Source organism: Gymnoscopelus microlampas (assembly GCF_963454915.1).
Source record: "Gymnoscopelus microlampas genome assembly, chromosome: 12".
Taxonomy (NCBI): Eukaryota; Metazoa; Chordata; class Actinopteri; order Myctophiformes; family Myctophidae; genus Gymnoscopelus; species Gymnoscopelus microlampas.
Genome location: NC_139949.1, coordinates 40,866,855 through 40,880,830, shown reverse-complemented (window position 1 = coordinate 40,880,830; position 13,976 = coordinate 40,866,855). Strand labels below are relative to the sequence as shown.

Here is a 13,976-nt window from a genome sequence, read left to right as displayed (position 1 = left end):
TCAAAATAGCTGACGCAGTGTATGGGTAATGAGAATTAAACAGAATATTTATTCCCATATTTACAACAGGAAACGTGTACAGGGGGTTGTCAGTCATATACACGCATGAACATTTATCAAACAACAAACAAAACCAAGGATCAGTCTGAAACATCACATAGCCTATACTTCAATCCACATGGTAGTAAAGTGGACAGGTTTCAATATGTGTGTCTGTGTCATGTTACAGTCAGGGGTGATTTACTCAAATCATATACTTCAAGTGTAACAAAAGATTTATGGGAATGTGATTGGCACTGTAGCCTCGGCCACTAACAACAATATTCAGTTAAGACAAGAGGACAAAGCGATAACTTTACTTCACTTCATTTGCAAGGGTAAACAACACTGGCCATGATACAAAGACATTTCATCAGGGTTAATTGCACTCTTGACAAAATCTTGCACTTCAAACTTTTCCATTCAGTATGATTTTGCTTGAGCAACCCCTACCATCAACAGCTTTAGAGATCAATTGGAAATTACAGTTACAGGAGAGCATTAAAACATGTGACCACAAGAGCTGTAATTTATCTTTAGTCCCACATGTATGTGAAAATATTTAAATCCAGCTTTAAACAAAAAATAATAAAATGTCAAGAACACAACTTCATCCAAATAATCTCAGTTTCTGAAATTCTGATCTCTTGATTGTTTTACTTCTATATACACCGGAACATTGGTCATTGCAACAGGAAACAAACATCTACACAATAAAGTGGAACATCCCAGTGAGCCAACTACCTGAGATCTTTTTCTGAGATAAAAAAAAAAGTATTTGTTCTAGGAGAAATAATGATAAAGCCATCCTGGCTTCAACCTCAAAACAGCATTAATGGCCTCCATCAATTTGTTTGTCCTTACGTCAGCTCTCCCAACCTTGCTTGGTGAAATGCCCATTTACGTATGTAAACAGATAAAAGGGGTTTTGAAAGATGTAATCAAACATGGCAGTTTGCACCACAGGAATGATTATAAACATTACCAGCATTTTATCCCCCCCCCCCCCCCCCCCCCATATGTGGGTTTATGCCTTATATATACACTTAGCTGTTAGCCAGCATCATGCGTGAAAATAGCCCATCTACAAGCTTACAATGTGAGCTATTTTCGGTGTGCAATACCAGCCAGCAACTAAGTATAATTCAAGCTTTACTTTCACTTGGACTATTGTGCATCCCCAGCTTGCACTAGCTACAAGCATGTAATTGGCTTTTTTAATGTAGACGGGACATCGAGTGAGAGCAAAGTTGAAGATCTACAGCACCAGACAAGACCAATGAAATGGATTGCCTTACAACAGGTTTGCAATTGTGTGTTACATAAATATAAAAAGGCAATATGTGTAGTAAAGACTGATTTGGAAACAATTTAAAATGGGGTAGATGAAGATATTCAGTGTTTTTCCTGTATTGACAAGGCGGCACATGATGGCAGTGAGATGCCTATGAAATTAATAATCAGCACAACCAACATTAGCACTTGGTCATCACTGACAGACAAGCAGACGCAAGTGAGTAGACAGACTATGGTTAGTGCAGTGGTAAGGTCAACACATACAGCAAAAATATATATAAACCCACTAAATACACACACACACGCTTGGGACCATAGTGCATGGAAAACAGGGAGCAAACGCTAGTTTATGAACACAGACCAAATACCAAGAAATGTATAGGATTTAAAATAAAGTGCTTTTACACTGCAAGGTTACACTTGGTTGTTAGCCCCAAGTCATGGAGAGATGGAGATTGACTGGAAGTGGGCTTGGTTACCCAGAACAATAAAAAGGTATTGGAAACGTGTTTTAAAAAAAGTGATTTGCTTGTTTTGTTGCAGATGGCCATGTTCTTCAAACTTCCCCCGTAGTGATAGAAAGCAGACGTAATTCTAAATCAGCAAGGAATGGTTAGATGTGGTCATCTCTCTACTAGTCTTGCGTAGCCAGACAACTATTCCAAAATCTCCAAATGCTACATACTGTACGTAGAGTCTGGAACTACACCTCCCGAAATCTGAATACGGAAGATCTGTAAGTCATTTCCGGTTAAAGAAAAAAATATTTTAAAATATCTCTACTTTTTTTTTTCCTTCCAATTTCTGATAAGCAGCAAGCTATATATGCTTAGATGATTTTGATTTATATTAGGACGAATTAGCGCGACTGTAAAGACGTAACGGAAGTGGGGAGGAGGCGTCACATCCGATTTATCGCTTGCTCATGATCAGAGCTGCTCCAAACTGTATGACCGGAAACATTTGAAAATTGTGGGAGGCAACAATCTGGCCACGTGAGACTCTCTCAACAGTCTTGCATACTGTAGACCAGTGGTTCTCAAAGTGGGGTCTTGGTAACCCCAGGGGTCCTTGAGGGCATTCCAGCTAAACTGTTGATAGTTAGGAACCAAATGGACCTTTACAGATCTGTGACTCAAGAGAATATACAAACGGAACCAAATGGTTCCATTTCTACACTCAAGAGAGGGGGCCTGTGGCCTAATCATGCATAGCAAACTGGTGGTCCTTGAAATGAAAACGTTTGAGAACCACTGCTGTAGACAAGTAATACATTGATTGAAATGAATACGGATCACTGTTGCCAGTTTGCTTCTAAGGGAACTAAGCTGAATTCATCATGAAGCTGCTTTTGGGAAAGCTAAGCACATCCATTCTAGAAGCCAGAGGGAGCGAGGATGTTCATGTCACGGGGTTTGAGTTTGTGGGGCCTCCGCTTCCGCCCCTCCACCGTGGGAATCTCCATAACGGGTGGGGCAACCTTCTGTGCGGTATTGTCGTCAGCCAATCGAGTGGCTTGCGCCTTCATCACGTCAATGGCGGAGGGCTTTTGGGCACCGCGGTGTGCCTGCAACGCAAAGCCTGCTGAAAAAAAAAAGAAAAAGTATAGTTTATTTTGCAGGAATATTTAACCACTTTATCGCGGGTGTCCCTATTTTTTGGCAAAATCTTTAAAAATAGCAGATCAAATTTTTTACAGTTTTTGAAAATAGGACGTGAGTGGTTAAGACTAGAGACCATAAAGGAACAATGACAAAATAATTGGGCATTTTCCATGATGAATAATATGAATACATAATTAGTGCCCTAGCAACAAAAGGTAATAAAGTGTCTAACTTGATAGCAAATCAATTCCATAATTTTTCTGACTTGATTGATGAGGGCCCACACACCCTACCATTCACAAAGTCAGCCTACTGTCACCTCCAAAAATATAGCTCGGGTTAAAAGACGCATGTCTCAGCAGGATCTAGATTCAAAAACGTGTCCATGCATTCGTCTTCAACATACCCGGTGTCTTTACAGGTGTCCCTAAAAAAGAATCAATCATATGACTGCACTTCAGAACGCCCTGCCCGAGTAATTGATTTCAAAATCACATAATAATAATACTCTATACATTTAACTATTCTTCAATGTCTCCCATTCTAAAATGTATTTCAAAAGGACCATACCAGTGGATTGGCATGTTTAGCCCAATGACTACTATGACTCACAGTATATATTTGTCTTTGATGTTACTGGTGACCATTTTGCAGTGTTTATTTTATAAACACTGGAATTATAACAGTGAGAAAGATACCGTTAATTTAATGAAAATCAACTTTTTTCCTGTATCACAATGTTTAGTCAGCATTGACTTAATTTATTATTAAGTCGATGGCTGGGTGGCAGAGATTTTTGGCAATGTTTTGTAATAGGTTTTCTGTCTCTCATACACATTTTCGTACATAGAGAAGCATGGCTGCAAACCTACAAACCTACAAGAAACTAGGTCAACAACATGAAGCTGATCTTTTCTATTTTCGAATCCCTTCAGAAACCGATCAATCATCAAAAGTCCATACTGTACGTGTTTTTGTGTTCAGTACCTACCCAAAGTCATCCTGAAGTGATTCCAATATTTTCCAAGTCAGTATAAACCATCCCAAATTCAAAATTAAGTGTATCATACATCACAATTCCACTGCTTTGCAACAGTTGTAATAAATGTGCAAGACCGCCTCTGTGACGTTTGTGTAGGGAGGAAAAACAACTGGAGCAAAGATCACGGTTTGCCTTAGGTTTGAAGGTCAATCAATGGCTCCTTTATCCAAACAGTGTATGGTAGTGTTTGCATAGACTGCTACATACTCTCGCTCATTCTCTCCTGTATCTCACAGCATAATTAACTTGAACTTGCGCTGCAACTAATTTATAGAAAATAAAATGCAGTTTTATTTGTTCTTTTTATGCGTATGTGTATTCAGTCTGTGTTTACCTGTGGTTGTGGACTCAGATCCCTGGTCGACATGTCGCGGTCCAAACACGCTCCACCTTTCGACCACTCCACCGCCACCTCCACCTGTTAGTGCTGCTGCTGCTGCTGCAGCATCCGCTCCAATCACGTCCATACTGGTGTTTGAGCCCACACTCAACTCTGACCCTGTACTACTGAACCAGCTCCTGCACAAACACGCACACATACATACATACGGTAAGTGGTTATGGCACATGGCCAACATTGACACGGACAAGAAACAGGTAAACACGCAGGAATGTAGGTACATATAAATGCCTTTCCGTTCATTACGTATTAGCCTTGTGTTATTAACATTTTATTTTATTTTATATTGTTACAACAGGGCTCTGTGTGTGTGAATACCTGCGTTTTTGTTTAGGTGAGCTTTGGGGGGTATTGGAGGGGGTGGACTGAGCTGATGAGATGTGTTTCTCTTCCTTTACCTCGTGCATGCTCTGAATCTGCATCTTCTGCATGACACAAAAACAATTGTTATTGACACTCATGTTCTCGCCCCGGCAAGAGACTATTTATCCCGGAAGTGTGTGTAAATAAAAGAATTGAGCCAAAATGCAGTGTTTTGGAGGTACTGAGCATACAACTAGATACAAGACACATGGATTATACTATGCGAGTTGCGTTGAGGTTTATAAACAGGTTTTTGTTATAGCATTGATGTTGTTAATCTTGGACCCCTACTTTATTCAATTACTAAAGTATTTTTGTATTTTGGTTCTCGGATTCTTCATTCACTGTGAAGGAATGTGAGTAAAACACAGATTCTCCAAGAATTCAAGGATTCCCGGGTGTTGTGTGTTCTAATGGAACTGCAAGGGTCCAGATACACATGAGCTGTTATCATGACTTTGTAGAGAGTGCATGTGCCAGGGACCAGAGTCTAACTTACCTGGAAGGAGTCGGGCATACGGTGGTGGTATTGCGTCTCCTCGGCAGTGAGTCCCTTGTGTGGAGTGTAGCTGGTATCAGTGAGCCCAGCCTTCTGCTCAAACTTGTACACGCTATCATGAGTCTGCTCTACTCAGAGAGAGAGATAGATTGATTGAGACATAAAGAGCAGCAGAACAGAAAGTGTTCCAGAATATTAGTAAAGAGCTTTATTCAACTTTTAAAATAATACTAATGAATACTACTGGACAAGAACATATACAATGTAGAGAATACGCCTCCACACACCTATTACATGCTTCAACAGTGTGTATTAGAGATAGGCGGATCGGTAACAGTTTTACAGTGTGTACAACTTATGAATCATCTTAGTACAACATAGAATAAAATACATATATACAATTATATATAAATTAAAAAAAGACATCTCACTAGTGATGAGAGAGCTCATGATGATGGAGGATGCTTTGGTTTTCACTACCCCTGATGACCTGATGGGGGCGGTGTCTGTCACTGAGGTCTGGCTCGACGAAACAACAGTAGCCCCCTCCTCCTGCAAAGCAAACACCACAGGAAATAAGAATTTAACCACTAAACCCCATACGTTATTGAGCGGAGTCCCTCAGGGCTCTATAATAGTAACACTCTCGCTCTATATTAAAAACCTTCGCCGAAAATAGCAGATCGACAAGCTCACTGTGAGCTTGTCGATCTGCTATTTTCGGCGAACGTTTTCCCAGTGGTTAAGAGAGAGCTAGGGGGACCACGTTTTTTTTTCCCTCAGGTTCTGGAACGGCCAAAGCAATTCATCTCACAAATCAAACCAACAAATCTTTGCTAAATAAAAGTATTCCACATGCATTGTCCTGGGTGGGCCCAGTCGTTTAAACGAGCTGCTGTGTGTGGATTTCAGATTTGTTCATTACATTTCCGTGTAATATATGTATGGATCCGTCTGCTCGACAAGACACACAAGGATTTTTTTTAAGTGCAGGCTAAAAATAAGCTAACCTCGGTCAGGTTAGAGAACTTCCTCTCCGGTATGATTGGCCGTCTCCACAGGTTGTTGATGCTCATGTCAGGAGGGAGCGTGGGCATGGGAGCCTCCAGGTTGTCGTCGTAGCTGAAGGCTCGGCGCGACATCCCGGACATCCCTCCCATACAGGAGCCCTCAATGGCTGTGGACATAATAAGAGCATTGATTCTCAACCTGTTGGGCCGGTGACCACTGGGTGGGCCATGAGGATATCACAAGTGGGCCCTCAATATCATTGGCTAAACACTAAGATTGTAATAATAGAACATTGATATTTAGACAAAATGTATGTAAAAGAAAATGTCTTTAAAAACTTAGAAAAAAAGTGAGTTTTTACCTTAGAATCAAAGATTTGAGTAAAAAAATGTTGTTTTTTTCTTTTTATATATTCAACACAAATGTTCATGATTTAAAAAAAAATAGCAGATCTACAAGCTCGTAGCACAGCGCTCGTAGCGCAGCACTCGGTACCGCAGCACTCGGTACCGCGCTACGAGCTTGTAGATCTGCTAATTTTGAATAGCCCAAAGTAAAAAATAATGGTTATAGCTAAAACTCTAAAATGTACACAGTATGCGTTCCTAGATTGACTGGGTTAACCAGGAAATAGTCTCTCTCATAGCCAAATGTTCCGAGATCTCCATGTACGGATATATCTGGGAACGTCTACATTCAATGTATGGGCTAGAACGGTGGAGAAAACCAGCACTGACAAACCTGTTCCCACTGCTTTGAAAAACATCCCTCAATATGAGTAATAGTTAGTTACACTACAGTACAGTATGTGTGTCAGTCTGGATGTCTGTGTACTTAAGCAGTCTTATGATTCATTGTTTAAAATGGGCAATATGTCATTTCTATCAGCCCAAAATTCACTCATACTTATAAAAATTATGTTTGAAATAATTTCCTCAATAAATGTGTACCATACACCTGAGTTGGCCAGTTTTGAAAAGTCCATGAAGGACTCACAGACTTACAAACCAGAGACAACTGTCATGGGGGAACCATGTGTACACAGTAAAATCCTGAGAGTAAGAGAGTGTAAGCAATCAGATCAGATGAAATGAAAAGCGACACAAGAAACAAAAGAAGGATAAACATTGGATGTGCTTTGAAAAAGATGAAGAGATCTCTTGGTAGTGAAGGGAATGAAGCTTGGGGCCCCCCAGAAAAATTTGACATTTTTGTTTGAAAAATGATTCAAATGCAAAATATTGAAAAAGTTTGAACATTAAAAAAATTATTGTGATAAATGTTGAGTAATACTGACTTCTTTTAACAACACAAATCTTCTCTTATGGAGGTCTCTGGAACAAAATCTAAATACATACATTTTAGGGATGTCCGATATTATCGGCCGAATATTAGCATAAAAATTGATATCGGGAAAAGATCGGTATCGGTTTTTGGGAGAAAAAAAAAAATATTATTATTTTTTATTTTTTTTGCCTTATAAATAAGTTACAGGAGTTCTTACTGTATATGGTGTGTGTGATATGAAATTTGAGCTTACCCTAATCACAATAATCCCCGCATATATCGGTATCGGTTGATATCGGTATCGGTAATTAAGAGTTGGACAATATCGGTATATCGGTTATCGGTAAAAAAGCCAATATCGGACAACCCTAATACATTTGGGGGTTGTTGACATTTTTTGAGAACCACTGAGCTACAGGATACAGAACCACTACGCACCTGGTAAGTCTCTGGAGCCGGACATGTTTCTGGTGAGTTCTGAACAAAGTCCACAAAGACAGGGCCTAGAAAGAGAGACAGAAGTTAGTTGTGTAATAATTAAAATCTGACCTCCTTCCTATGTACAGAGAGGGAACAAAGAGCCTGTGGCTATTCTGTTTGACTGAATGAATGAGACAAAAGGCAAAGTTTAACTGTACAGGCTGAAAGCTGTAGCCTGGAATCTGCCAGAGGAAATGAAACACGAGCTAGCAGACTCCAACAACAAAAACAACCCAGGCAATGAAAGCTGTACAATTAAGACTTATGTTGAGGTTATTGTATGCTTTGGCAACAAACATTATTTTGAGTATTCATAAAAACAATTACTGTGTAAATTAACTTTAGTTTAATGATCTTTTATCCTTTAAAACTTTCACATCACAACTTAAAATAAATAAATAATCAAGGTGTAGTAGAGCTGCAACCATTAACCAAATAATCAAATTAATTATACAATTAATTGATTTTAATAAAAGAATAACCATTTTTGAATAAAAAAAAACAGTTTCTTCCTTTTTTTTGCTTGTGAAGGTTACAGTAGTTACATGTGTATGATGTGTACAGTACACATGGTGTGTGATATGAAATGCAAGATTATCATATAAACACAATCATTGATAACACCATTGACCATCTTCCTTCCTTTGTTCAAGGGCTTCTGGAGAAACTAAACGTTTCAGGTGCTTGTCACTTTAGCTACTACTTTAGCAACTTTTGTTTTTCATAACCACAATTCAGCCAGCCATCGTTCAACATTATAGAATAGAATATAGAATGCATTCAACTAATACGGATACAGTAACATATCTGATTGCTGATATGCCGTTCTTTGTTGAATAAGTACTGTACAAGTAAATTGATTTCTGTTACATCCTATCTGCTTTGGTTTTTTTTATATATATATATATTTTTTGTGATGTTCTACCTTTATTGATAGTACACAGTAAACAAGTGGAATGATAGCTAAAGCCTTATCTTTTAAAAAGAATGTGCCATTTGTTTCCAATACAGCTCAGCTATAAGTAACATCGTTCTATAAGAGTCTACTATCCAAGAACCGTGCAAGAAGAAAGAGAGTGTGATGATTCAGCATTTTTGCATGCAAACTGCAGTAGTCAAAACAGTGCCAGCATGAGTGAGTCAAAGGGTGCTGTGGAACTATGACCAGTTGACAGACCATAGTCACAAAATGGTCACCCATTATATTAAGGAGATATCAAAAGGTCAAGAAGAGCCAACCCTCTTTGATATGTTTTTTTTTTTTTCATTGCTTCGGGCAGGTTAAGGATCAAAGCTGAACAGAGCCCTTAACTTATAGGCAAATGTTAACTTCATGTGACTCGACATCTGGACTCGCACCGATATGTATGCTAGGGATAAACGTCCTCCTTTTGGAACTGCCATGACTGCATCCATTTTACACAGGTGGCCCCAGTGACACTTCACTATACAACCACTGTCTGCTACCTTCAGGCAGGCGATAGATAGTGCAGTATCAAATGCCAACAAATGCCAATGCCAAATGAACAGTAAAAGTGAACAGTCCACAGCCAGGCCATCAGGCTGCGGAATAGGTGCTGAGCCTTGTCATCATGTCAGGCTTTACAGTACATTCTCCCATTACTTCGGCACTTATGACTGTGAATACACCAGCATTCCCATACATTTATGCATACTTGATATCTGCTGCTATATGATTTGTCTGAGGCACTCTTGTCTTTATTACACACATTATGTTTTGATATTTGATATTTTTTACTCCAATTCTTTCGAGTAAAAATTGCATTGTGTGTAAAATAATTTGACCCACCCTTTTACACCCTGTGAATCTGTGATGTGATATGGGGAAGTTGAGTTGAGATGCTGCCACAGTACTTTGTTTTGGATTTGGTGGTTTGAACATCTCTCTAAATCCCTCTTAGCACGTTGTGATTTGAGAAATCCTGAGGTCAACCTTGTGATTTGAACAAATTAACCCTGGCATCCCTGCTTTGGGCAAGTCATTTTAGGCAAATGCTTTTATTTTATTTGTTTTCAAAAATAGTGAACATTGCAGATCTACAAACTCAAATCCACTGATTTTAATGTTATATATAAGTGGTTAAAGAGTTTAGTGTAACAACTGTCCATCTTGCTGAAAGGCACCTGCTGGTATGAATCAAATATTAAGAGGAAAGGACAAACTGGTAGGGAGCAACCAGACATACTGTTAGAACATAGACTAGAGAAATACCTACCAATGCTTGTAGACAGGTACTGTTGGGTGGAATGAGCTGGAGAAGCTGCCGCTACAATAGGCTGGATTGTTCTGTGTCAGTCACACACACCTTATGGTAGTGCATTGTGGGTAAGCGGCCCGGGTCAGGGAAGCAGCTGGAGAGAAATCAGAAATCGATGGTCAGACAATCAGTGTGATCGTGATGATAGTATCACATCTTCATATCCAAGTCAGAGAGGGCTCCTGTTAAATACTTGAACCTTTTCTTTTTTTATTCTTCAAACAAAAACATTAACCAGTTAATATATCAGTAATGTTGTTGTTGCTTCTGCTCACTAAATCAGAATGTCCTTTACCAGGAGTAGCTACTATTTTTTACTGAAAATATAATCATCATTCTTAGATTGAGAGGTATTCAATACAAGCCTTTACATACATTTGCACAAGAGTGGAAAAAAACGAATTAGATGGGAGATAATTAAGGTTGAGAATTAACTACACATGTTTTGTTTTTGTGTAGGTCAAAAACGCATTATAAGCATCCAGATGACAAACAGAAACAAAGGGTGAACCTACAGCTATGGCTTGAACCTTTTCTTTTACATTTCACCACTAGGTGAAAAGAGAAAGCCAGCCTGCCAGACTGGACTGGAGGATTATTTCGTGTCGTCTGTCATGTGGGATTATTACATAATAGCATGGTGCAGCAGGCAAGCCATTGATGCAGATCGATGTACAGAGAATATTGTATTTTTTTTTTTTGCCTGATTGATTCAATATTTCATTTGGCATTTTTTTTTTAAATATATAGGAACCAACCATACACACTTCAAATTAAATGATCATGGAATTGATAACACGCTATTATATTGCTATTGCGGGTCCTTGGCAAGACACTTGACTATTGATAGATTGAATATTTTATTGACAGAAATGTAAACAGCACAAGTATAGTCAAACACTTAAAGGACATAACACCAAAAAAGTCCTTTGGTCTTGTTTCCATTATAGGGTCTTATGTATTCAATTCATCAACATAACATACAAAAATAACACCAAAATTCAATATCATCACAAATATAATATACTACAGACAACAATACAAAAGAATAACGGTTGCACTGGCTCTTGTAGCATATAAATAAGTGTGTGTATCACACGAGAACATTAAAATATGTGTAGATACTGGGACCAGATCTTTCATTACAGAACATTGAAATATGTGAAGTATGTGACACTGGGACCAGTTCTTTTATTATAGAACATTAAAATATGTGTAAGTATGTATAATAATATAAGTAATATAAGTATGTAACACTGGGACCAGATATTTCATTATATAAGATTAAAATGTGTAAGTATGTATAATATAAGTATGTGACACTGGGACCAGTTCTTTCATTATAGAACATTAAAATGTGTAAGTATGTATAATAATATAAGTAATATAAGTATGTAACACCAGATCTTTCATTATAGAACATTAAAATGTGTAAGTATGTATAATATAAGTAATATAAGTATGTGACACTGGGACCAGATCTTTCATCATTCGATGGGTAAATGAAAAGGCCCAAGTTCAACTGTCAAGGTATTTGTTTTGGTGACGAAGCAGCCATCAGAGCAGAGCAGAGCAGGACAAAACGCTGGCATCCTCTTAAAAGTCGCCGATCTACAAGCTCACAACGCGTCGCGGTGCTACGCGTTGTGAGCTTGTAGATCGGCGATTGTCTGCCATCCTACTAAAAAACGATGAGCTAGTTGGTTACACAGGAAACGGTTGGTGACTTTAGGCTTGAGAACACAATACATCACGTTTTGTGTAAACCATATGCTCTCTATCTTCTCCATAACTTACCTCTGTTGTAATGGCGGACTGCACGCTAGCAGCTAGGACACAAATGGCAGTAAACTGTCTCTGTCGACGGCAAAAACGCAGGAGTAACAAAGTGTCAGACACACGGCCGTGGCGGCCATTATATCCAACAAAACAAGTATAAAATGAAAGATGTTTCCGCTGGCTAAATAACTCCTGTACGTGGCTCGATCTCGCGAGGGCTGGACCAGCGTTGCCAGATATGGCGAGAGAAATAAGCAACCAAGTCTATTAAAACAAGCCCAAAAGAAGCGACTACTAGGCCAATTTGGCCAAATGAGCTGTATTTTCAAATAGCCAATCTACAAGCTCACAACACGATGCGACGCGCTGTGAGCTTGTAGATCGGCTATTTGAAAATAGAATAATAAGAAAGAAAAATCTAGGAAAATGTGGAATATTTTAGAGATTTGGGGGTCATTGACATGTAAATGTTAGAGAACCACTGGTTTAAACAACATTCAGGAAGCAAGCCCCAAATACGCAACTACACTTTAGAAAGAAGCCCAACAAAACCGCAACCCGCAACAACCAATATTTACAAGCTACTTAACTTTACAGAAAAACAAGCCAGAGGTCGCTTATAATAAACAGACATGGCAACACTACTCTCTCAGTAGCTCTTTTGTTGTTATCAGTGGAATTGCGTTGCTAGGGAACAAGCGTGGGGTCCAAGTTTAGTTCCTCCTGTTGGCCTTGTTTGCTCTGGTCCAGAGCATCAGTTCTTCACGCTCTAGCTGCCAGCATGTTTTGGGTGCATGGGGATCTCATCTTAAACAAGCTCAGTTAATGAGTCTTCCAGTTTAGTAGACCTTGTATTGTGAATTTGTACTTCCATGTACTGTTGTTCTCATGTCTTACTAAATAAAGTACATCAATCAATCAATCAATCATGTGTATTTCCCTTAGATCCTCAGTGTTTCTACTGGGGGTCCGACAAATCTTTGTGTGATAGGATAATTGTTAATGTTAACCACATTAGCCACTGCTATTTTTGGCAAAAAGGTTTGGTGTAGAAGAGGGGAAAAGGAGCACACCAAGTACAGATCCAATTTCCAAATGTCAAGTTTACAAAAGTATTGAGGGTTTAAATGGTTAAATACCTTTTCTATTAAAGAATGCTCACATTTGACTGAGGTATGTATGGTATAGCGCTGGAATCCAGGAAAGTTGAGATTCAATCAGATCGTGTTTTGTTGATTACTGAGGAGAAATCTGTCCAATTACTCAGGTCTAAGTAGGCACTGATTACACCCTCCCTGGTGCTCATTCATTCATTCCTGCTAGGCTCTCTCTGTTTGCACTGGCTTGTCTGAGCAAGGTGGGCAAAGGATTGTTTTGATTTAAAATCCTTTTTTATGTCTTTTGTATTGTATTTTATTTCATCGATAACCCAACTGCCACTTGTTAATTTGTAATTTCTTGTGCTACCCAGATAGAGTTGGAGGCGACTACAGTCGCACTGTGGGGGAGCACTGTCTGGAGGGCTCTTGCCCCCTGCATGCTGCATGGGTTCGTTTTAGTGTGCACCTAATCCACCCAGGGTGACGTGTAAGTGTGTTTTGCAGTGTAGTCATTTTTGTTTGAACCCTCGCCCTACTAACTCTTCCCAGCAAGCCAAATGACGTCATGATGACGTCCTCCGGTGACGTTCAGGACTAGGCTAGATCACAGCCCGTATCTTTATGGCATTTCCAGGTCGTTATCACCAGGACACATATGGCCTTTTTTAGTTTGACAGACATTATGGGTGATGAGAAAGCCGTTTAGATGACATACCGCTCAACACGTCATCATGACGTCTTTCAGTGACGTTCAAGACTAGGCCAGATCACAAGCTGTGATGGGCTGTGATTCACAG

The 13,976-nt window shown here is 39.2% G+C and overlaps 1 protein-coding gene across 2 annotated transcripts; it reads right to left on the bottom strand.

Moving 5' to 3' along the window:
• Positions 1 to 20: 20 nt before the first annotated feature.
• LOC311056586 (putative monooxygenase p33MONOX) lies at positions 21 to 12,240 on the bottom strand. Of its 2 annotated transcripts, none has more exons than XM_084073310.1 (9): positions 12,098 to 12,240; positions 10,259 to 10,394; positions 7,980 to 8,044; positions 6,254 to 6,420; positions 5,675 to 5,795; positions 5,244 to 5,371; positions 4,700 to 4,806; positions 4,316 to 4,500; positions 21 to 2,919 (listed from the first exon to the last, which is right to left on the bottom strand). In XM_084073310.1, the coding sequence occupies exons 3-9, from the start codon at positions 8,002 to 8,004 to the stop codon at positions 2,711 to 2,713; spliced, it is 942 nt and encodes a 313-aa protein (XP_083929436.1). In that variant the 5' UTR covers positions 8,005 to 8,044; positions 10,259 to 10,394; positions 12,098 to 12,240; the 3' UTR covers positions 21 to 2,710. The 2 variants fall into 2 exon arrangements, with proteins under 2 accessions (XP_083929436.1, XP_083929437.1); XM_084073311.1 differs by having other exon boundaries at positions 21 to 2,916.
• Between the last annotated feature and the right edge of the window lie 1,736 nt (positions 12,241 to 13,976).

Excerpts from the sequence above, each read along its gene's own strand:
- LOC311056586 (XM_084073310.1), bottom strand. The coding sequence starts at position 8,004 with ATGTCCGGCTCCAGAGACTTACCAG. Across the intron at positions 4,807-5,243 it reads GTATGCCCGACTCCTTCCAG|AAGATGCAGATTCAGAGCAT; the intron begins GTAAGTTAGACT and ends TGTGTCATGCAG. Across the intron at positions 2,920-4,315 it reads ATCTGAGTCCACAACCACAG|CAGGCTTTGCGTTGCAGGCA; the intron begins GTAAACACAGAC and ends TTTTTTTTTCAG.